Source organism: Ornithorhynchus anatinus, chromosome 1 (assembly GCF_004115215.2).
Source record: "Ornithorhynchus anatinus isolate Pmale09 chromosome 1, mOrnAna1.pri.v4, whole genome shotgun sequence".
Classification (NCBI taxonomy): domain Eukaryota; kingdom Metazoa; phylum Chordata; class Mammalia; order Monotremata; family Ornithorhynchidae; genus Ornithorhynchus; species Ornithorhynchus anatinus.
This window is the reverse complement of record NC_041728.1, coordinates 183326047-183351058: the sequence shown is the minus strand read 5'-3', so window position 1 is coordinate 183351058 and position 25012 is coordinate 183326047. Positions and strand designations below refer to the sequence as shown.

The following is a 25012-nucleotide window of genomic DNA, read 5'->3' as shown; positions in this document are numbered from 1 at the left end:
CTAAACCCCAGACACATTAGTAATTAATTGATTAATTAGCAATTAAGCAATAAGAGAAGCAGTCTGGCGTTGTGGCTAGAACCCCGGGCCTGGGAGTCAGAAGGTCATGGGTTCTAATCCTGACTCCGCCACTTGTCTTCTGTGTGACCTTGGGTGAGTCACTTCGCTTCTCTGGGCCTCAGTGACCTCATCTGGAAAATGGGGATTAACAATAATGATATTTATGGTATTTGTTGAGCGCTCACTATGTGCCAAGCACTGTTCTAAGCACTGGGGTAGATACAAGGTAAGCAGGTGGTCCCACGTGGGGCTCCCACTCTTCATCCCCATTTTCCTGATGAGGGAACTGAGGCCCAGAGAAGTGAAATGACTCGCCCAAGGTCACACAGCTGACAAGCGGCGGAGCCGGGATTAGAACCCCTGACCTCTGACTCCCAAGCCCGGGCTCTTTCCACAGAGCCACGCTGCTTCTCATCATCATCATAATAATAATTATTATCATCATTACACCAAGCACACATTAGCAGTCCTTTTAGACCGTGAGCCCGTTGCTGGGCAGGGACTGTCTCTATCTGCTGCCGAATTGCACTTTCCGAGCGCTTAGTACAGTGCTCTGCACACAGTGAGCGCTCAATAAATACGACTGAATGAATCAGCAGAGAGCAGTTGATCCCTAAAGTGGCGAACTATTAGCCTAAACCAAGTCTAAACCAAGCTCACGTGAGCTGATGGCAGTCTCTGAACCATTCCTTCATTCAATCGTATTCACTGAGCGCTTACCTTGTGCAGAGCACTGTACTAAGCGCTTGGAACGGACAAGTCGGCAACAGATAGAGACAGTCCCTGCCCTCTGACGGGCTCACGGGCTCATCGGGGGAGACGGACAGACAAGAACAGGGGCGATAAATAGAATCGAGGGGAAGAACATCTCAATAAAACAATAGCAAATAAATAGAATCGAGGTGATGTACATCTCATCTCAACCCAGAAGGTCCTGGGTTCTAATCCCGGCATCGTAATAACAATGCTGGTATTTGTTAAGCGCTTACTAGGGGCCGAGCACTGTTCTAAGCGCTGGAGGAGATACGGGGTCATCAGGTCGTCCCACGTGAGGCTCACAATATTCATCCCCGTTTTCCAGATGAGGGAACTGAGGCCCAGAGCAGTGAAGTGACCGGCCCACAGTCACCCAACTGACAGGTGGCAGAGCCGGCATTCGAACCCGTGACCTCGGCTTCCCAAGCCCGGGCTCTTTCCACTGAACCACACTGTACTACGCGCGTAGTGGATAGCGGATAGTCCCTAAACCATGGCCGCATTAGCAGATAGCAGACGGTCCCTGAGAAGCAGATTGGTGTAGTGGGTAGAGCCCGGGCCTGGGAGTCAGTAGGTCATGGGTTCTAATCCCGGCTCTGCCGCTTGGCTGCTGTGTGACTTTGGGCAAATCGCTTCACTTCTCTGGGCCTCAGTTCCCTCATCTGGAAAATGGGGAGGGAGCCCGTGAGCCCCACGTGGGACAGGGACCGTGTCCAACCTGATCTGCTTGTATCCACCTGCGTGGCTTAGTGTAGGGAAGCAGCGCGGCTCGGTGGAAAGAGCCCGGGCAAGGGAGTCAGAGGTCATGGGTTCGAATCCCTGCTCCGCCGCTTGTCAGCTGGGTGACTGTGGGCGAGTCACTTCACTTCTCTGGGCCTCAGTGACCTCATCTGGAAAATGGGGATTAACCGAGAACCTGATTATCCTGTCTCTCCCCCAGCGCTTAGAACAGTGCTCTGCACATAGTAAGCGCTTCACAAATACCAACATTATCATTATTAAAGAGCCCGGGCCTGGGAATCAGAGGTCTTGGGTTCTAATCCCGGCTCCGCCCCTCGTCAGCTGTGTGACCTCGGGCAAGTCACTTCTCGTCCCTCTGTGACCTCATCTGGAAAATGAGGATGAAGACCGGGAGCCCCACGCGGGACAACCCGATGACCCCGGATCTCCCCCAGCGCTTAGAACGGTGCTCGGCCCGTAGTAAGCGCTTAACACATACCAGCATTGTTATTACGAGGAGCAGCGTGGCTCAGTGGCAAGAGCCCGGGCTTGGGAGTCGGAGGTCATGGGTTCTAATCCCGGCTCCGCCACCTGTCAGCTGTGTGACTTTGGGCAGGTCACTTGACTTCTCTGCGCCTCCGTTCCCTCGTCTGTAGACTGGGGCTGAAGACCGTGAGCCTCCCGTGGGACGACCTGATGGCCCTGTATCTCCCCCAGCGCTTAGAACGGCGTTGGGCCCGTAGTAAGCGCTTAACAAATACCGGCATTGTTATTATTATGATTATTCTAAATGATAGGTGTATCGGCAGAGAGCAGACGACCGCTAGCACGGGGGAGGCGGGCGAGGGGGGCAGACCTGGGGTGAGGAGGATGACGGACACGCTGATGAGGGAGCAGACCACCAGGATGACCAGAAGGGCGATGGCGATCCCTCTCCAGTTCCTCTGGGGCGGACCGCGGCCCCCCAGCTCCTGCCGGGAGAGACAAAGACCACAGTAAGCGACGAGGCCCGGCGCTTCGACCCGCCTCATTCGAACCCGGGCCCCGGGCCCCACGCCCGGAGTCGCCGTCCCTGCCCGTCGGGGCCCTCGCCGGCCCATCGTTCAGTCATCAGTCACCTCTATGGGGTATTTGTATCTGTTAAGCGCTCACTATGTGCCGAGCACCGTTCTCAGCGCCGGGGGAGACGCAGGGGAGTCGGGTCGTCCCACGTGGGGCTCACGGTCTTCATCCCCATTTGACAGACGAGGGGACTGAGGCCCAGAGAAGGGAAGTGACTTGCCCACAGTCACCCAGCTGACAAGTGGCAGAGCTGGGATTCGAACTCGTGACCTCTGACTCCAAAGCCCGTGCTCTTTCCGCTGAGCCACGGAGTCACCCCTATTTGGTATTTGTATTTGTTAAGCGCTTACTATGTGCCCAGCACCGTTCTAAGCGCCGGGGGAGACGCAGGGGAATCGGGTCGTCCCACGTGGGGCTCACGGCCTTCATCCCCATTTGACAGACGAGGGAACTGAGGCCCTGAGAAGCGAAGCGACTTGCCCAAGGTTACACGGCCGACAGGTAAGAAAGCAGCGCGGCTCAGTGGCAGGAGCCCGGGCTTGGGAGTCAGAGGTCGTGGGTTTGAATCCCGGCTCTGCCACTTGGCAGCTGTGTGACTTTGGGCAAGTGCCTTCACTTCTCTGTGCCTCAGTGACCTCACCTGTAAAATGGGGATGAAGACTGGGAGGCCCAGTGTTTTGCGCATCGTAAATGCTTAACAAATACCATCATTATCATTATTTTTACCAAGTGGTGGAGTCAGGATTAGAACCCATGACCTCTGACTCCCACCCCCGGGCTCTTGCCGCTAAGCCCCGCTGCTTCTCTACGTAACAGATAGAGACGATCCCTCCCCAACAACGGGGTCACAGTCTAGAAGGGGGAGACCGACAACAAGACAGAACGAGTAGAGAGACAAAATAAGAGCAATTATCAATAATAATAACGTTGGTATTTGTTAAGCGCTTACTAGGTGCAGAGCACTGTTCCAAGCGCTGGGGTAAATACAGGGTCATCAGGTTGTCCCCCGTGAGGCTCACAGTCTTCATCCCCATTTTCCAGATGAGGGAACTGAGGCCCAGAGAAGTGAAGTGACTCGCCCACAGTCCCACAGCTGACAAGTGGCAGAGCCGGGAGTCGAACTCATGACCTCTGACTCCGAAGCCCAGGCTCTTTAGGCGCGTACCCTGTGCCAAGCACTGTTCTAAGCGCTGGGGTAGATACAAACTAATCACACTGGACACCGTCCCGGTCCCGCACTCTTCTCCCCCTTTCGCAGATGAGGGAACTGAGGGATGGAGAAGTGCCGTGACCCGCCCAAGGTCACACAGCAGACGTGTGACACAGCCGGGATTAGAACCCAGGACATCCTGACTTGCCAGACCCGGACCGCGGCCCCTATGCCGTGCTGCTCCCTCGGAGGAGACAAGGCCTTCCCTCTTCCTTCAATCGTATTTATTGAGCGCTTACTATGTGCAGAGCACTGTACTAAGCGCTTGGGAAGTCCAATTCAGCCATAAAGAGGGACAGTCCCTGCCCACACCGGGCTCACAGTCTAGAAGGGGGGACTTGGATTGTGGCCAACCTAATTATCTGGTTGCTACCCCAGTGGTTAGTACAGAGCCTGGAACGTAGCAAGCGTTTAATAATGTTGGTATTTGTTAAATGCTTACTATGTGCAGAGCACTGTTCTGAGCGCTGGGGGAGATACGGAGTATCAGATTATCCCACGAGAGGCTCGCAACCTTAATCCCCATTTTCCAGATGAGGTCACTGAGGCACAGAGAGGTGAAGTGACTCGCCCCCAGCCACACAGCTGACAAGTGGCAGAGCCGGGATTCGAACCCGTGACCTCTGACTCCCAAGCCCAGGCTCTTTCCACTGAGCCCCGCTATACCACTTAAAAAAAACCCCAAAATGCACAGCACAATGGTCTGCACACAGTAGACTGTCAGCTCCTTGAGGGCAGGGATCCTGTCTAATGACTCTATTCTCCTCTCCCAAGTGCTCAGCACAGCGCTCTGCACACAGTCGACCGAAGATCCCCTGAGGAGAGCACCTCTCTTCAACATTGGTCACGGTGAATAATAATAATAATAATAATAATAGTGATGATATGTGTTTAGCGCTTACTAAAGAAGCAGCGTGGCTCAGTGGAAAGAAGCTGGGCTTGGGAGTCAGAGGTCACGGGTTCGAATCCCGACTCTGCCACCTGTCAGCCGTGTGACTGTGGACAAGTCACTTCACTTCTCTGGGCCTCAGTGACCTCATCTGTAAAATGGGGCTGAAGACTGGGAGCCTCACGTGGGACAACCCGCTGACCCTGTATCTCCCCCAGCGCTTAGAACGGTGCTCGGCACATAGTAGGCGCTTAACAAATGCCAACATTATTATGTGCCAAGCACTGTTCTAAGCGCTGGGGTAGAAGGCCTGGTGGTGCCACCCGTCTGGGTCTGCCCCGATGCTCCCCGATGCTGTAGCCGGGGCTGGATTCGACGCCCGGGGGAGGGACGCGAGGCTGGATGGGACGCGATCCCTGCCCCACTTTGGCCTAATTATTATTTTGTTAATGAAATGTACATCGCCTTGATTCCATTTATTTGCTATTGTTTTAATGAGACGTTCATCCCCTCGATTCCATCTATCGCCGTCGTTCTCGTCCGTCCGTCTCCCCCGATCGGACCGTGCGCCCGTCGGAGGGCGGGGACCGTCTCGATCTGTTACCGATTTGTCCGTTCCAAGCGCTCAGTACAGTGCTCTGCACATAGTAAGCGCTCAAGAAATACTATTGAATGAACGACTGGCCTCGCCGTCTCCGGGGGAGGGAGAGCGGGCCTAATCCCGTCCCCGATCCCCTCAGGATTTGTTCCCCCCGACTCAGTAACTCCGGGGGTGGCCCATCCACCTCTGCATCCGACAAAAACTCCTCACCACGTTGCTTCTCTCGTCTTATTCATTCATTCAATCGTATTAATGATGATGTTGGCGTTTTTTTAAGCGCTTACTATGTGCAGAGCACCGTTCTAAGCGCTGGGGGGGATCCAGAGTCATCAGGTCGTCCCACGTGAGGCTCACGGTTAATCCCCATTTTCCAGATGAGGGAACTGAGGCCCAGAGAAATGAAGTGACTTGCCCACGGTCACACAGCTGATAAGTGGCAGAGCCGGGATTCGAACCCATGAGCTCTGACTCCCAAGCCCGGGCTCTTGCCACTGCGCCGTGCTGCTGTTACTATGTGCAGAGCACTGTACTAAACACTTGGAATGGACAATCCGATAACAGATAGAGACCATCTCTGCCCAGTGACAGACTTAGAGTTTAATCGTTTTCTCCCAAGTGCTCAGTACAGTGTCCTGCACGCAGTAAGCGCTTGATAAATACGATTGAATAATTGAATGGCTCTGTTAAGGGCTTTGTGCGCACCGAGCACTGTGCTAAGCACTGGGGAAAGTACAGTTGTCTTGTTGTTTTGTTCGGTTTTGCTTTGCCATCCACCTCCCCCATTTAATAATCATTCATTCATTCAATAGTATTTATTGAGTCAGGATTCGAACCCATGACCTCTGACTCCCAAACCCGGGCTCTTGCCGCTGAGCATGCTGCTCTTACTATGTGCAGAGCACTGTACTAAGCGCTTGGAATGTACATATCGGCAACAGATAGAGACGATCCCTGCTCACTGACGGGCTTACGGTCTAATCGATAATATTGTTGGTATTTGTTAAGCGCTTACTATGTGCCGAGCACTGTTCTAAGCGCTGGGGGAGATACAAGGTAATGAGGTTGTCCCACATGAGGCTCACAGTCTTCATCCCCATTTGACAGATGAGGGAACTGAGGCACCGAGAAGCGAAGTGACTCGCCCAAAGTCACACAGCTGACAGGTGGGGGAGCTGGAATTCGAACCCACGACCTCTGCCTTCCAAGCCCGGGCTCTTTCCACTGAGCCACGCTGCTTCTCCCTCTTACTCTGTGCCAAACACTGTTCTAAGCGCTGGGCTAGAATACAAGGTCATCAGGTTGTCCCACGTGGGGCTCACACTCTCCATCCCCATTTTCCAGATGAGGTCACCGAGGCCCAGAGAAGTGAAGTGACTTGCCCACAGCAGACACGTGGCGGAGCCGGGATTCGAACCCATGGCCTTCTGCCTCCCAGCCCCGGGCTCTATCCATTTCACGTTGCTGCTCCCCTCGATTCTCCCAAATCCTCAGCCCGGTGCTCCGCACACAGTGAGCGCTCAGTAAATAATAATAAGGTTGGCCCTTGTTAAGCGCTCACTATGTGCCGAGCACCATTCTAAGCGCTGGGGGAGACACAAGGGAATCAGGTTGTCCCACGTGGGGCTCCCGGTCTTCATCCCCATTTTCCAGATGAGGGAACCGAGGCCCCGAGAAGTGAAGTGACTCGCCCACAGTCACCCGGCTGACAAGTGGCAGAGCCGGGATTCGAACCCACCATCTCGGACCCCAAAGCCCGGGCTCTTTCCACTGAGCCACGCTCCCACTGATCGACCCACGGCTCCCCGGGCCGGAATCTTCAACGGGAAACGTCGGAAGGTGTGCGAGCGAAGCCTCGGCCAATCCGCCTAAATCTTCCTTCGCCCACCGCCGTAACGTTTCCCAGACTGTTGTAGAAGGATTAAAGCCGATTTATCTCGGGCGGCAAGTCAGAATATCTGTGGAAAAGGAGCAGCCGCCGCTGAAATATCTACTCATTTGAAGAAGAGCTACCGCTCCGTCAGATTTTCCTGACGCTCGTCGATACTCGGACCGGTTACGATTCTCTTCCCGGGTCTTTTATGATCAAAATAAAACACCGACTCTTCCCACCCGCGGTGACGGGAAAGAGTAAATGGATATAAATTAAATGAGGAGCGGCTGGCGTGTGATTTAAACCCCGGCGTTTCGCTTATTCATCAGAAGGCCGAGCGAAACCCTCGCAAAATAACGCGGGGAGATACGCTTAAGAGGGTACGCGATAGAGCGTCATAAATATGGATTATCCGGGAAGGAAGATGATTTGAAAGGCCCCGCAGCTGCAGGAAGGATGGGTTGGGCTTTCATTAAACCCAGATATTTCAATGCTGATTTCACTTTTTTGCGGTTTCAATGGAAGAATCGGGGAAGCGGCGGGGCTCAGTGGAAAGAGCCCGGGCTTGGGAGTCAGAGGTCACGGGTTCGACGCCCGGCTCCGCCACTTGTCAGCTGACTGTGGGCGAGGCACTTCACTTCTCTGGGCCTCAGTTCTCTCATCTGGAAAATGGGGATGAAGACCGGGAGCCTCACGTGGGCCAACCCGATGACCCCGGATCTCCCCCAGCGCTTAGAACGGTGCTCGGCACATAGTAGGCGCCTAACAAATGCCAACATTATCATTATTAAGAATGAAAGGGCCCAAACTCTCTTCTCCTCCGCCTCCCACCCCCTAAATGTCAGGGGGTCCCTCAAGGGTCAATTCCGGGTCCCCTCCTAGTCTCCGTCCACCCCCGCTCCCTTGGAAAACTCCTTCGCTCCCACGGCTTCGACTCCGGCCTCTATGGGGACGATTCCCAAATCTCCCTCTCCGGCTCCGATCTCTCTCGCGCATCTCCACCTGCCTTCGAGACGTCTCTCCTCGGATGTCCCGGATAAACACGGCCAAAACAGAGTTCCTCCTCTTCCCACCCGAACCCCGTCCTCCCTCCGACTTTCCCGTCACCGCCGCCCTCCTCGCTGTCCCACAGGCCCCTAACGTCGTCCTCCACTCGTCTCGCTCGTTCAACCCGCACGTCCGACCTGCCGCCAAATCCGGCCGGTTCGACCTGCACAACGTGGCTAAGATCCGCCCTCCATCCTCACGGCTCCCATGCCGATCCAAGGCCTTCTCCCCTCCCGCCTGGATGACCGGATGGGCCTCCCGGCCGACCTCCCGTCTCTCCCCGCTCCGGTCCACACTTGGCTCTGCCGCCCGGGTCATTTTTCGACAGAAACGTTCAGTCCACGTCTCCCCGCTCCTCAAGACCCTCCTGGGGTTGCCCGTCCCTCACAGCGTGGCTCAGTGGAAAGAGCACGGGCTTTGGAGTCAGGGCTCATGAGTTCGAATCCCAGCTCTGCCACTTGTCGGCTGTGTGACTGTGGGCAAGTCACTTCACTTCTCTGCGCCTCAGTTCCCTCATCTGTAAAATGGGGATTAAGACTGTGAGCCCCACGTGGGACAACCTGATTCCCCTATGTCTACCCCAGCGCTTAGAACAGTGCTCGGCACATAGTAAGCGCTTAACAGATACCAACATTATTATTATTATTATTATGTCCCTCTCCGCGTCAGACAGAAACCCGTCACCATCGGTGACGTGGCTTAGTGGCAAGAACGCGGAGTCAGAGATCATGGGTTCTAATCCCGGCTTCGCCACTTGTCAGCTGTGTGATTTGGGGCCAGTCACTTCACTTCTCTGGGCCTCGGTTACCTCACCTGTAAAATGGGGATGGACTCTATTGACTCTATCTATCGCCATCGTTCTCGTCCGTCCGTCCGTCTCCCCCGATCAGACCGTAAGCCCGTCAAACGGCAGGGACCGTCTCTATCTGTTGCCGACTGTGCTCTGCACATAGTGAGCGCTCAATAAATACTATTGAATGAATGAATGAATGAATGAATGACTGTGAGGCCCACCTGGGACAACCTACGAGCTAGGGAAGCAGCGTGGCCGAGTGGAAAGAGGCCGGGCTTGGGAGTCAGAGATCATGGGTTCAAATCCCGGCTCTGCCACTTGTCAGCTGGGTGACTGTGGGCGAGTCACTTCACTTCTCGGTGCCTCAGTTCCCTCACCTGTAAGATGGGGATGAAGACTGGGAGCCCCACATGGGACAACCTGATCACCTTGTATCTACCCCAGGGCTTACAACAGTGCTCTGCACATAGTAAGCACCTAAAAAACAACATTATTATTATTATTGCATCTCCCCCAGTGCTTAGAACAGTGCCTGGCACATAGTAAGCGCTTAACAAATACCATTATTATTATTATTAGGAGTGGTAGACACATTCCCTGCCCACAACGAGCCCATATTCATGCCGATAAATCGATTCAATCTCTTCTTCACACTGGCTATTCCCGCTAACGTGCTCGAACGTTATTATTATTAGTAGTAATCCCAGCTCCCCCGCTCGTCTGCTGGGTGACCTCGGACAAGTCACTTCACTTCTCCGTGCCTCCCCCCTTCTAGACCGAGAGGCCGTTGTCGGGTAGGGATTGTCTCTATCTGTTGCCGAACTGTACTTTCCAAGCGCTTAGAACAGTGCTCCGCACACGGTAAGCGCTCAATAGGTACGAATGAACGAATGAATGGATGAATGTGCCTCGGTTAGCTCGTCTGTAAAATGGGGAGTGAGACTGTGAGCTCCACGTGGGACAGGGGCTGTGTCCAACCCGATTGGTTTGTATCCACCCCAGCGCTTAGTACAGTGCCTGGCACATAGTAAGCACTTATCCAATACCATAATTGGTGGCTCAGTGGCAAGAGCCCGGGCTTGGGAGTCAGAGGTCATGAGTTCGAATCCCCGCTCGGCCACTTGTCGGCTGTGTGACTGTGGGCAAGTCACTTCACTTCTCTGGGCCTCAGTTCCCTCATCTGTCAAATGGGGCTGAAGACCGGGAGCCTCACGTGGGACCGCCTGATGACCCTGTATCTCCCCCAGCGCTGAGAACGGTGCTCGGCACATAGTAAGCGCTTAACAGATACCAACATTATTATTATTATTAATTAACATTAGTATTAGTATTAATAATAATAGCTATAGCAATAATAGTGCAATGCTTTGCACACCATAACGCTTAATAAATATGATGGAATGAATGAAGATAGACTAATAATAGTCTCTAGACTGTAAGCCCGGTGTGGGCAGGGATTGTCTCTCTTTATTGCTGAACTGTACTCTCCTAGCGCTTAGTACAGTGCTCCGCACACGGTAAGCGCTCGATAAAAACGATTGAATGAATAACATGCACTGGGGGAGACGCAAGATAATCAAGTGGGACACAGTCCCTGCCCCACACGGGGCTCAGAGTGGGAAGGAGAAAAGGGACTGGATCCCCATTTTACAGATGTGGAAACCAAGGCAGAGAGAATCCTTCAGCGGTGTTTACTGAGCGCATACTGTGTGCAGAGCACTGTACTGAGCGCTAGGGAGAGGACAATACAACAAAATCAGTAGACGGGTTCCCTCCCCACAATAATTAATAATAAAAACAATAATAATAATAATAACGAAGATGGTATTTGCTAAGCGCTTACTATGTGGCAGGCACCGTTCGAAGCGCTGGGGTGGATACAAGCAGTTGGGATTGGACCCAGTCCCTGACCCACGTGGGGCTCACAGTCTCCATCCCCAAGTTACAGATGAGGGAACTGAGGCCCAGAGAATAATAATAATGATAACGTTGGTATCTGTTAAGCGCTTACTACGTGCCGAGCACTGTTCTAAGCGCTGGGGGAGCTACAGGGTCATCAGGTTGTCCCATGTGAGGCTCACCGTCTCAATCCCCATTTTACAGACGAGGTAACTGAGACCCAGAGAAATCAAGTGACTTGCCCAAGGTCACACAGCAGACAAGTGGCGGAGCCGGGATTAGAACCCGCGACCTCTGACTCCCAGGCCCGGGCTCTGTCCACTATGCCATGCTGCTCCTCCAACAGTCTAGAGGGGGATCAGACATTAAACGAGAACATAATAATGTTGGTATTTGTGAAGCGCTCACTATGTGCCGAGCACCGTTCTAAGCGCTGGGGGAGATACAGGGTCATCAGGTCGTCCCACGGGAGGCTCCCGGTCTTCATCCCCATTTTACAGACGAGGGAACTGAGGCACAGAGAAGTCAAGTGACCTGCCCAAAGTCACACAGCTGACAAGAGGCGGAGCCGGGATTAGAACCCACGACCTCTGACTTCCAACGTCGGGGAAACAGTAGACAACCCCACCATCTTTCCCGCCTCACAAGCCCAAGACTGTGAGCCCGTCATTGGGCAGGGATGGCCTCTATCTGTTGCCGAATTGTCCATTCCAAGCGCTTAGTACAGTGGTCTCCGCGCATAGTAGGTGCTCAATAAATAGCGGCTTGGTGTCAGCCTCCACTCCTGTCACTCATCCCACCGACACAGCCCATCGGTCACCAAATCCTGTCAGTCCCAGGATTCCTCTCCATCCTTTCCTCTCCATCCTAACCGCTCCGACGCCGATTCATTCGATCGCTTTATTGAGCGCTCCCTGTGTGCCGAGAACCGTGCTAAGCTCCAAGGCCTCGCCTCATCCTCTCCTTCCCGGATGACCCTATCAGCCTCCTCGCTGACCTCCCTGCCTCCCGACTCTCCCTGCTCCGGTGACGGGTTCGTCTTTGATGCCGAGGTGGACGGGCGACCGCTGGAGGGTCTCGGGGGGGCGGGGAGACGTGGGCCGAGTGCTTAGCGCAGTGCTCTGCCCGCGGTACGCGCTCAATGCTTTGATGCTATCGGTGCCTGTCGACCTAGAGAAGCAGCGTGGTACAGTGGAAAGAGCGTGGGCTTGGGAGTCAGAGTTCATGGGTTCGAATCCCGGCTCCGCCACTTGCCAGCTGTGTGACTTTGGGCAAGTCACTTCACTTCTCTGGGCCTCAGTGACCTCATCTGTAAAATGGGGATTAAAACTGTGAGCCCCACGTGGGACACCCTGATCACCTTGTATCCCCCAGCGCTTAGAACGGTGCTTTGCACATAGTAAGCGCTTAACAAATACCACCATTTATTTATTTAACCCTGTTTTGTTGTCGGTCTCCCCTCTTCTAGACCGGGAGCTCGTTGTCGGGCCAGGATGGTCTCTATCTGTTGCCGAATTGGACTTCCCAAGCGCTCAGTAGAGTGCTCTGCACACGGCAAGCGCTTAACAAATACGAAAAATAATAATAATAAAGTTGGTATTTGTCAAGCGCTTACTATGTGCCGAGCGCTGTTCTAAGCTCTGGGGGAGATACGGGGTCATCAGGTTGTCCCACGGGAGGCTCCCAGTTGATCCCCATTTTACAGATGAGGTCACTGAGGCCCAGAGAAGTGCAGTGACTTGCCTACAAACACCCAGCTGACAAGTGGCGGAGCCGGGATTTGAACCCATGAGCTCTGCCTCCCAAGCCCGGGCTCTTGCCACTGAGCCACGCTGCTTCTCTAATAATAAATCGTGAATACCACCGATGGATGAATCGACATCGTCAGATACGGAAGACCTTGTCCCCGAAAGACCCGGACTGTCCCCTTCTTAAACTGGCTCAAGCCAGGAGAAATCGTTATTTATTATTATTATGAAAATGCCATTATTATTATTAAATCAAGGCCAAGAATCTAATTCCGATTTTGACCCAGTTCACCGTCTATGTTTAGTTTTCCAAACAATCCCACAGGCCTCCTCAAATCCCCCGTGGCCCTTCCCCTTCATTTTCTCGTTTTAATGAACTCCGGAGGCAATCTTCATTCCGCTCTTCTTTTCCTCACATCCTTTCACGCTTCCCTCTTCGAACACCCTCTGAGCCTGAGATTCGGAGAAGCGGCGAGGCCCGGCGGGTAGAGCCCGGGCCTGGGTGTCGGAAGGTCCTGGGTTCTAATCCCGCCTCCGGCCACCCGTCTCCCGGGTGACCCTGGGCTCCCCCTTCCTTGGAGCCTCAGCCACCTCATCTGTAAAATGGGGTTGAAGGCCGTGAGCCCCATGCGGGGGCTTGGATTGTGTCCCACCTAATTACCTTGTATTCATTCGTTGGTTCGGTGGTATTTACTGAGCGCTTACCGGGCGCAGAGCACTGTCCTAAACGCTTGGAAAGTCCAACTGGGCGACAGATAGAGACGATCCCTGCCCGATAACGGGCTCACGGTCTAGAAGGGGGAGACAGGCAACAAAACAAAACAAGTAGACGGGCATCGATACCATCAATCCCGGTGCGTAGAACACAGCACACGGTAAGCGCTCAGTAAATACGATGGAATCGAACAGTGCCCGGCACATAGTAAACGCTCAACAAATGCCACTCAGAAAAAAAGTCACAGTAATCAGGCCGTTGGACACCTTCTAGCGGGAACGCTTTGGGACCGTGAGCCCGTCACTGGGCAGGGACGGTCTCTATCTGTTGCCGAATTGTCCATTCCAAGCGCTTAGTCCGGTGCTCTGCACCTAGGAAGCGCTCAATAAATACTATTGAATGAATGAATGGCTGATTTCTCAAGCACACCTCCTCCAAGAGGCCTTCCCCAATTGAATCCTCGATTCCTCTTCTCCCATTCCCATCCGCGTCGCCCTTTGGATTGGATTTGCTCCCTTTATTCACCCCCCTCCCCATCCCCACGGCGCTTATATCCGTATCCGTCCTTCATATATTTCTATTAATGTCCCTCTCCCCCGTTAGACTTTTATTTCTATTGATGCTACTGATGCCTGTTGGCTCGTTTTGGATGTCTGTCTCTACCTTCTAAAAAAAAAAAATGTTGGTATTTGTTAAGCGCTTACTATGTGCCTAGCACTGTTCTAAGCACTGGGGAGACACAGGGTCATCAGGTTGTCCCACATGAGGCTCACAGTTAATCCCCATTTTACAGATGAGGTCACTGAGGCCCAGAGAATAATAACAATGTTGGTATTTGTTAAGCGCTTACTATGGGCAGAGCACTGCTCTAAGCGCTGGGGGAGATACAGGGTCATCGGGTCGGCCCACGTGAGGCTCACAGTTAATCCCCATTTTACAGATGAGGGAACGGAAGCAGAGAGAAGTGAAGTGACTCGCCCACAGTCACCCAGCTGACAAGGGGCAGAGCCGGAATTCGAACCCATGACCTCGGTCTCCCAAGCCCGGGCTCTTTCCACGGAGCCACGCTGCTTCTAGACTGTGAGCCCACTGTGGGCAGGGATTGTCTCTATTTATTGTGGAATTGTAGTCTCCAAGCGCTTAGGACAGTGCTCTGCACACAGTAAGCGCACAATCAATGCAATTGAATGAATGAATGAATAGTGGGCAGGGGAAGTGCTTATCAACTCTGATAACAATCATCATAATGCAATTTTTTTTAAAACGCTGCTGCACTGTACTCTCCCAAAAGCGAAGTTCAGTGCTCCCTCCTCACCTCCGCCAAACTAGCTCACTTCCCCCCTTCCAAGCCCTCCCGAGAGGTCCCCTCCTCCAGGAGGCCTTCCCGGACCGAGCCCCCCACCCCCCCGCTCCTCCTCCCCTCCCCGTCGCCCCGCCTCCCTCCTTCTATTTATTTTATTAATGATGTGTCTACATCTCTAATTCTATTTATTTCTATTGATGCTACTGAGGCCTGTTTACTTGTTTTGATATCTGTCTCCCCCGTTCTAGACGGTGACCCCGCTGTGGGCCGGGACTGTCTCTCTTTGATGCTGAATTGTACTTTCCAAGCGTTTAGTACGGTGCTCCGCACGCTGTGATAAATACGACGGAGTGAATGGATGCTCTGCACACAGAAAGCGCTCAAAACGTATGATCGATGGATTACAGAGATGTAAAAAAAGCATACGATACATCTGTATTTTCTATGGGGATTGTGAGAATTTAAGGACTTCGGCACTGGGGAGAAGGAGAAGGCTGGGGACAGAGCTGGTTTGTCGGATTTATTCGTTCGATCGTATTGATTGATGGCTTTCTGTGTGCAGAGCACTGTACTAAGCACTCGGGAGAGGACAACAATAAACAGACACACTCCCTGCTCACAACGAGCTTCCAATCTAGGGGGGATGAAGGGAGAGGGGATTCCAGGCTGGAGAGAGGATCTGGACTGATCCGGGAGGGAAGGTGGGATAGGATAATAATAACGATCATAATAATGTTCATTCATTCAGTAGTATTTATTGAGCGCTTACTATGTGCAGAGCACTGTACTAAGCGCTTGGAATGGACAAATCAGTAACAGATTTAAATCAGAGTAAATCATAAGTGGGTTCCGCCTGGCTGGGCCCGGGTGTCCGGCCACACGCGGGTAACATACGAGTATATTCCTCCATTAGGGAAGTTCTATCACCGTATTCCTCCTCAAAGGGAAGGCCGATCCGATGCGTCTAAATAAGCAAATAATTCAATTCGCCCCACGGAATAGATTTTATACAAAAACCCAGGCTTTCCGTTCCCGGCCTGTCTCTCTCTCGCCACGCCGATTCCGAACGAACCCGTCCCCGGCGACGGGTGACTCTACCCCGGGGCTTAGTGCGGTGTTTGACACATAGGAAGCGTTTAACAACATCTCCTCCCTGTTCTCTCTCCCTCCCTCCAGGCCGGCATCCCCTCCTGCCTTCAGGACGTCTCCACCCGGATGTCCGCCCGCCACCTAAAACTCAGCACTTCCCAGACCGAGCTCCTCATCTTCCTTCCCCAACCCCGTCCTCTCCCAGACTTTCCCATCCCCGTGGCCGGCACCGCCGTCCTTCCCGTCTCCTGGGCCCGCGACCTCGGTGTCGTCCTTGACTCCGCTCTCTCATTCCCCCCACACGTCCAATCTGTCCCCAAACCTGCCTGTCTCAGCTTTACAACATCGCCAAGATCCATCCTTTCCTCTCCATCCAAACCTCTACCACGTTAGTACGATCACTCATCCTGTCCCTCCTGGATGACGGCTCCTTTCTGACCTCCCAACCTCCTGCCTCTCCCCACTCCAGTGCAGACTTCACTCCGCTGCCCCTATCATCTTCCTACAAAAACATTGAGGACATGTCACCCCCCTCCTCAAAAATCTCCAATGGTTGCCCTTCCACCTCCCCATCAGACAAAATCTCCTCACTATTGGCTTTAATGCCCCCCAAGGCCCGGCCCCGTCCTCCCTCCCCTCCCTTCCGTCCTCCTCCGTCCCGGGCCTCGCACTCCGCTCCTCCGCCGCCGCTCGCCTCCTCCCCGGGCCTCCGGCTCGCCCGGCCCGCCGAAGGCCCCCGGCCCACGTCCCGCCTCTGGCCTGGACGCCCTCCCTCCTCAAATCCACCAAATAATCCCACTTTCCCCCTTCAAGCCCTACTGAAAGGTCACCTCCTCCAGGAGGCCTTCCCACACCGAGCCCCCCTTTTCCTCCGCTCCCCCAATCTTGCCCCGACTCCCTCCGTTTACCCCCCGTCCCCGCCCCACAGCACTTGAGAACCCATGTGCATATTTATAATTCTATTTGTGTGTATTAATGATGTGTATATATTTATAATTCTATTTATTTATAATGATGCTTCTGATGCCTGTTGACTTGTTCTGTTGTCTGTCTCCCCCTTCTAGACTGTGACCCCGTTGTTGGGTCTGTTGCCAAACTGTATATTCCAAGCGCTTAGAACAGTGCCCTGCCCAGAGTAAGCGCTCAATAAATATTATTGAATGAATGAATGAAATACCACAATTATTATTATTATTACAATATACCAATAGAAAGATTCCTGCCCACATCGAGCTCATAGTCTCCCAATTGTATTGGACTCTCCAAAGTGCTCAGTACAGTGCTCTGTACATAGTAGACTATAAATTATTGGGGGCTAAGGATTGGTGTCTGCTGACTCCTGTTATTCTCTCCCAAGTGTACTCCCAAAAGAAGCACTGAGGCCTGGTGGTTAAAGCAGGGCCTGGGAGTCATAAGGTCGTGGGTTCTAATCCCGGCCCCGCCACTTGTCTGCTGTGTGACCTTGGCCTAGTCCTTTCACTTCTCTGGGCTTCAGTTCCCTCCTCTGTAAAATAGAGGTGAAGAGTGGGTGCCCTGCGTGGGACTTTCATTCATTCATTCCTTCAATCGTATTTATTGAGCGCTTACTATGTGCAGAGCGCTGTACTAAGCACTTGGAAAGTCCAATTCAGCCACAAAGAGAGACAATCCCCGCCCACACCGGGCTCACGGTCTCGAAGGGGGGACGTGGATTGTGTCCAATCTAATTATCTGATTTCTACCCCAGTGGTTAGTACAGAGCCTGGAACGTAGCAGGCGCTTAACAGATACTACGTAAAAAAAAAAACCCAAAATGCACAGCACAGTGCTCTGCACACAGTAGTCTGTCAGCTCCTTGAGGGCAGGGATCCTGTCTAGTGACTCTATTCTCCTCTCCCAAGTGCTCAGCACAGCGCTCTGCACACAGTGGCCTGAAGATCCCCTGAGGAGAGCACCTCTCTTCAACACTGGCCACGCTGAATAATAATAATAATGATGATGATGATGGTATGTGTTAAGCACTTACTATGTGCCAAGCACTGTTCTAAGCGCCGGGGTAGATACCAGGTCATCAGGTTGTCCCCCGTGGGGCCCACGGTCTTCATCCCCATTTCTCAGATGAGGAAACTGAGGCCCAGAGAAGTTAAGTAAATAATGATGGTATTGGTTATGCGCTTACTACGTGCCAAGCACTGCTCTAAGCGCTCGGGTAGATACAAGATCATCAGGTTGTCCACGTGGGGCTCGCAGGCTTCATTCCCATTTGACAGATGAGGTCACTGAGGCCCGGAGCAGTGAAGCGACGTGCCCAAGGTCACCCAGCGGACAAGCGGCGGAGCCGGGATTAGAACCCACGACCTCTGACTCCCAAGCCCGGGCTCTTGCCACTGAGCCCCGCTGCGGCTGAATCTAGCGGCAGCCCAAAGGAGACAGCAGTAAATCATGTTTATGGAGCCAATTACCACTTCTGTCAACTTTTAATTCAGTCGTCTACCGTTTGCAAAGATTTGCTCCACATTTGCATAGACTCCCCTGGGACTAAAGAAATTCAGGCCCAAGCCTTTTTCCCTCTGGTTTTTGACTCCCCGAGACCAGCTCTTCAGTAGAAAGGCACCTCTGCGTCTCGCCTGACTAGACCGTCGGCTCCTCGAAGGCAGGGATCGTCTCTGCTAACTCTCCTCTCCTCGCCCCGGCGCTCAGCACGGTGCTCTGCACGCAGTAGACGGAAAGGTCCATGAAGCCAGAGCTCACATCAAAGAAGCAGCGTGGCTCAGTGGCAAGAGCCCGGGCTTGGGAGTCAGAGGTTATGAGTTCGAATTCCAGCTCGGCCGCTTGTCAGCTGTGTGGCTGTGGGCGAGTCACTTCACTTCTCTGGGCCTCAGTTCCCTCATCTGGAAAATGGGGATGAAGACTGGGAGCCTCACGTGGGACAACCCGATGACCCTGTGTCTCCCCCAGCGCTTAGAACGGTGCTGGGCACGTAGTAAGCGCTTAACAAATACCAAGATTACTATTATTATTATTATTAGATCCAATCACTCCATTGGATTCTCCCATCTTCTAGACCGTTCTCCCCACATCTAGACCGCGACCCTGTTGTCGGGTAGGGATCGTCTCTCTCCGTTGCCCGTTTGGACTTTCCAAGCGCTTAGTACAGTGCCCCGCACCCGGTAAGCGCTCAATAAATACGACTGAATGAATGAATTCTCCCGAGTGTTCAGTCCAGTGCTCTGCACTCCTTCGGGGCAGGGGACACGTCTACGCAGTCCCTTGTATTGTCCTCTCCCAAGCGCTTAATCCGTAATTATAATAATGATAGTATTTGTTAAGCGCTTACTATGTGCCAAGCACTGCTCTAAGCCTTGGGGTACACGCAAGGTCATGAGGTTGGACATAGTTTCTGCCCCACACGGGGCGCACAGTCTTAAATCGCCATTTTACAGATGAGGGAACTGAGGCAAAGAGAAGTTAAGAGACAAAATAATAATAATTATAATAATAATAATAACTATAATAACAATGATGATGGTATTTCCTAAGTGCCAAGCACTGTTTTAAGCACCGGGCGAGATACAATATCATCAGGTTGGACACAGTCCCAGTCCCACGTGAGGCTCACAGTCTTAATCCCCATTTTACAGATGAGGGAACTGAGGACAAGAGAAGTTAAGAGACTTAATAATAATAACAATAATAATGATGATTGTATGTGTTAAGCGCTTACTATGTGCCCAGCACTGTTCTAAGCCCTGGGGGAGATACAAGTTCATCAGGTTGCCCCACGTGGGGCTCACAGTCTTCATCCCCATTTTAGGGATGAGGTCACTGAGGCGAAGAGAAGTGAAGGTCACCCAGCAGACAAGCGGCGGAGCCAGGATTAGAACCCACGTCCTCTGACTCCCAAGCCCGGGCTCTTCCCACTAAGTCCCGCCGCTTCACTACACCATAAGCGCTCAATAAATAGCACGGAGGGATTAGTCCAGGACCCAACACTTCTAACACGTGAATCTAACTTCGAATCCCGGCTCTGCCGCTTGTCAGCTGTGTGACTGTGGGCAAGTCACTTCACTTCTCTGGGCCTCAGTTCCCTCATCTGCAAAATGGGGATGAAGACTGTGAGCCCCACGTGGGACAACCTGATCACCCTGTATCTCCCCCAGCTCTTAGAACAGTGTTCTGCACATAGGAAGCGCTTAACAAATAACATTAATTAATGTGGGCTGTCTTCATTTCCCTGAAACTCCCAATTCAGGAAATTCAGGGAGGCCAATGTGGCTAAGGAGAAAATCCTGGAGGCTGGGAGTCACTCGGCACTGTACTAAATGCTTGGGAGAGGACAATTTAATAGTAAACAGACATTATCATTGATAATAATAATAATAATAATAATAATGGTATTTGTTCAGCCCTTACTATGTGCCAGGCCCTGTGGTAGATACCAGCAAATCGAGTTGGACACAGTCCCTATGTCCCAGCGGGGCTCACGGTCTCAATCCCCATTTTCTTCATTCATTCAATCTTATTTCTTGTGCGTTTACTGTGTGCAGGGCACTGTACTAAGCGATTGGAATGTACAATTCGGCAACAGATAGAGACCATCCCTGCGCAACAATGGGATTTTACGGATGAGGAAACTGAGGCCCAGAGAGTGACTTATCCAAGGTCACACACCAGATGAGTGGGGGATGCGGGATTCAAACCCATGACCTTCTGACTCCCAAGTCCGTGCTCTGTGGGCTTCGCCAGGCTGAGTTTAGGTCTCGCGGGGCATCGCAGCTCCACACCTTCATGCAGTGGCCAAACCCTTGTCGGTTCTTCCTCCAGATCCTTCCTGGAATCCTCCCTCTCCTCTCCGTCCAAACGGCTCCCACGCTGATCCAAGCCCTCATCCCATCCCTCCTTGACTCCTGGATCGGCCTCCCCGCTGACCTCCCGGCCTCCGGCCTCTCCCCACTCCGGTCCACGTTTCGCTCTGCCTCCCGCGTCGTCTTTCGACAAAAACGTTCAGTCCGCGTCTCACCGTTCCTCAAGACCTTCCGGGGGTCGCCCGTCCCCCTCCGCATCGGACAGAAACCCGGCACCGTCGGCTTTAAAGGCGTCCATCAAGTCACCCCTTCCTCCCTCACTTGTCCGCTCCGTTCCTCTCACGCCAACCCACTCTCCGTACTGAGAAGCAACACGGCCTAGTGGACAGAGTCCGGGCCTGGAAGTCGGAGGACCTGGGTTCTAATCCCGCCTCCACCATTTCCAGCACTTAGTACAGTGCCCTGCACTCTGAACAGCTTGGTACATAATACTAAGCACAGAGTAAGCGCTTAACAAATACCATCATCATTATTATTATTCTTTGCCAGCTGGGTGACTTTGGGCGAGTCACTTCTCTGGGCCTCAGTTCCCTCCTCTGCAAAATGGGGATTCGATCCCTATTCTCCCTCCTACTTAGACTGTGAGCCCCATAGGGGACCTGATTATCTTGATTAATAATGTAATAGTAATAATAATAATGTTGGTATTTGTTAAGTGCTTACTATGTGCCGAGCGCTGCTGTAAGCACTGGTGTAGATACAGGATAATCAGGTTGTCCCACGTGGGGCTCCCAGTCTTCATCCCCAATTCACAGATGAGGTCACTGAGGCACCGAGAAGCGAAGTGACTTGCCCAAAGTCACCCAGCTGTCAGGTGGCGGAGGCGGGATTAGAACCCATGACCTCTGACTCCTAAGCCCCTGCTCTTTCCACTGCGCCACACTGCTTCTCTAATGTACCCCAATGCTTAGTACAGTGCTTGACGCCTAGTAAGCGTTTACGAGACACCGTGATCATTTTCCTTATTATTACCATTATTAATAATCATTACCGATTGGCTACAGAGTTGGTTAGCGACAGATTGTTTCTGGCTTTTTTGCATGTCACTCGACTTCCGCACCTTGATGATGACGACGAAGATGATGATAAGGGTATTTATTAAGCGCTTCCCGCGCGCCAGGCACCGTACGAAGCCTGGGGTGGATTCGAGCAAATCGGGTCGGACACAGTCCCTGTCCCGCGTGGGTTTCGCGGTCTTCATCCCCATTTTCCAGATGAGGTCAGTGAGGCCAGAGAAGTGACGCGACTCATCCAAGGTCACCCAGCAGACACGCGGCGGAACGGGGATTAGAACCCATGACCTTTCGATTGCCAGGCTCGTGCTCTATGCCCTACGCTGTGCTGCTTCAGAGATACGGCGATTCTTTTCATTATCATCATCATTATTACCAACTGGCTACAGCGTTGGTTAGCAGAATACTTTTTTTGGAGGGGAGGATCGGTGCTCGTTCATTCATTCATTCAAAAGTATTTATTGAGCGCTTACTAGGTGCAGAGCACTGGACTAAGCGCTTGGAATGAACAAGTCGGCAACAGATAGAGACGGTCCCTGCCGTCTGACGGGCCTACGGTCTGATCGGGGGAGACGGGCGGACGAGAACGATGGCGATAAATAGAGTCGAGGGGAAGAACAGCTCGTCTCATCTTCCACAGCGTGGTGCAAATAATAATAATGACGACATTTGTTAAGCGCTTACTATGTGCCAAGCACTGTTCCAAGGGCTGGGGAGGATACAAGGTCATCAGGTTGTCCCACGTGGGGCTCACAGTCTCCATCCCCATTTTGCAGCCGAGGAAACTGAGGCCGGAGAGGTGAAACGACTGGCCCCAAGTCACACAGCTGACAAGCGGCGGAGTGGGGATTTGAACCCGGGATCTCTGACTCTCCGGCCCGGCTCTTTCCACCGGGCGACGTTAAGCGAAGCTGCAGGATCGGCTGAGCCAGATACAATTCCGTGATCCCGATGCCCTCGTCTTTCCAAGTGGGCGACGGTGGGTGGGAAGCTGGGAATTGTGGATGGAATTGGATCCGCTGAAAAGGGCAGAGCTCGAGGAAGTTCATTCTCGCCCCTCGTAGGAAGGGTTTGTTGCCGAATTATCATTCATTCAATAGTATTTATTGAGCGCTTACTATGTGCAGAGCACTGGACTAAGCGCTTGGAATGGACAAATCGGTAACAGATAGAGACGGTCCCTGCCCTTTGACGGGCTTACGGTCTAATCGGGGGATTAGACTGTATCACATCTATCACATCTCCCCACTCCTCAATAATAATAATAATAACGAAGATGATATTTGTTAAGCGCTTACTATGTGCCCGGCACTGTTCTAGGCGCCGGGGTCCATGTGGGGCTCAGAGGCTTCATCCCCATTTTCCAGAGGAGGTCACTGAGGCCCAGAGAAGTGAATCGACTTGCCCAAAGTCGCACAGCTGACAAGTGGCGAAGTCGGAATTAGAACCCACGACCTCTGACTCCCAAGCCCGGGCTTTTGCCGCTGAGCCACACGGCTTTTATACAGCTCTTCTGCGCTGTTCTCCAAAAGTCCAGGAAAAACAAGAGCAAAGTGCGGGACTCTTCTCAGGGGGCTACGAGGTCTTATTAATATCATAATAATATTTGTTAAGCGTTTCCTTCGTGGCAGGAACTGTACTAAGCGCTGGGGTGGATGCAGTGCTTAGAACACTGCTGGGCACATAGTGAGCGCTTAATAAATGCTATCATTATTATTATTGCAGAAGCAGCATGGCGTCGCGGCTAGAGCTCAGAAGGACCTGGGTTCTAATTCCGGCTTGGGCGCTGTCTGCTGCGTGACCTTGGGCAAGTCACTTCGCTTCTCCGGGCCTCAGTTCCCTCATCTGGAAAATGGAGACCGTGAGCACCCCTTGGGACTGTGATCGACCCAATTTGCTGGTATCCACCCCAGCGCTTAGTACACGGCCTGGCACAAGGTTAAGCGCTTAATAAACACCACCATCATTATTATTATTATCACTACAAGCAACAGTTTGGACGGAGTCCCTGTTCCCCATGGGGCTCACAGTCTTCATCCCCATTGGACAGATGAGGAAACTGAGGCCCAGAGAAGTGAAGGGACTTTCATAAGACACGTTCCGAGCCCACAACAAGCTTACGGTCTAATCGGGGAGACCGCCATAAACTCCCCCGAGCTCACGCTCTGAGGCGCTGGAGAACAGGGATGAACTCCCCATTTGACAGACGGGGAAACTGAGGCGCGGAGGGGTGAATAATACTGATGGCATTCGTTAAGCAGTTCCTATGTGCCAAGCACTGCTCTAAGCGCCGGGGTAGATACAATAATAATGTTATTAATGTTGGTATTTGTTAAGCGCTTACTCTGTGCAGAGCACTGTTCTAAGCGCTGTGCTAGATACAGGGTCATCAGGTCGTCCCACGTGAGGCTCACAGTTAATCCCCATTTTACAGATGAGGTCACTGAGGCACAGAGAAGTGCTACGTGACTTGCCCACAGCTACACAGCTGATAAGGGGCAGAGCCGGAATTCAAACTCATGACCTCTGACTCCCAAGCCCGGGCTCTTTCCACTGAGTAATGAAGTTGTCCCGCATGAAGAGACCTGCCCCGAATCCCACGGCCGGCGGTCGATCCGTCACATCTGCCGGGCGCTGACCGTGCGCGGAGCACTATACTAAGCGCCGGGGAGAGGGCTATAATAATAATAATAATAATGTTGGTATTTGTAAGTGCTTACTATGTGCAGAGCACTGTTCTAAGCGCTGGGGGAGATACAGGGTCATCGGGTCGTCCCACGTGGGGCTCCCAGTCTTCATCCCCATTTTCCAGATGAGGTCACTGAGGCCCAGAGAAGTGAAGTGACGCCCACAGTCACATAGCTGACAGGTGACAGAGCCGGGATTTGAACCCATGACCTCTGGCTCCCGAGCCCGGGCTCTTTCCACTGAGCCACCTGTTTCTCCATATGCCAGAGTGGGCCAGAGCTGGAATTCGAACCCGTGTCCTCCGGGAGCTTTCCGCTAGGCCACCCCGCTTCCAACGGAGCTTGCCATCCACAAAGCCGCGACAAAAGCCAGGAACTCGATTTTTTTACTGTGTTAGGCGTTCAAAACGTCATTACTTGGATGATTACTTAGGTAATCACCACTCGCTGCGAGTATTTCAAGCAACCTGCTGTCATTTAGAGAATGCAACAATACGTTACATTGCAAAATCTTTCAAAATCTTTCTATATAGGGAGGGGTGTCGCTTATGAAAATATTGAAACCCGGCCTGGGTGGTCAGAAATAACTGATTATCCCTTCATTCTTCCTTCCCGTGAATATTAGAGAAGCAGCGTGGCTCAGTGGAAAGAGCCTGGGCTTTGGAGTCAGAGGTCGTGGGTTCGGATCCAGACCCGGTCACCTGTC

The 25012-nt window shown here is 52.7% G+C and overlaps 1 protein-coding gene across 2 annotated transcripts in view; it reads right to left on the bottom strand.

Annotated features, from left to right (window-relative positions):
* Positions 1 to 25012, bottom strand: part of DPP10 (dipeptidyl peptidase like 10) — a 184745-nt gene that overhangs the window by 137988 nt on the left and 21745 nt on the right. For both annotated transcript variants that reach the window (XM_029073455.2, XM_029073464.2), the window contains exon 2: positions 2393 to 2507. In XM_029073455.2, coding sequence (XP_028929288.1) covers positions 2393 to 2507 — 115 coding nt within the window. The remainder of the gene's footprint in view (positions 1 to 2392; positions 2508 to 25012) is intronic.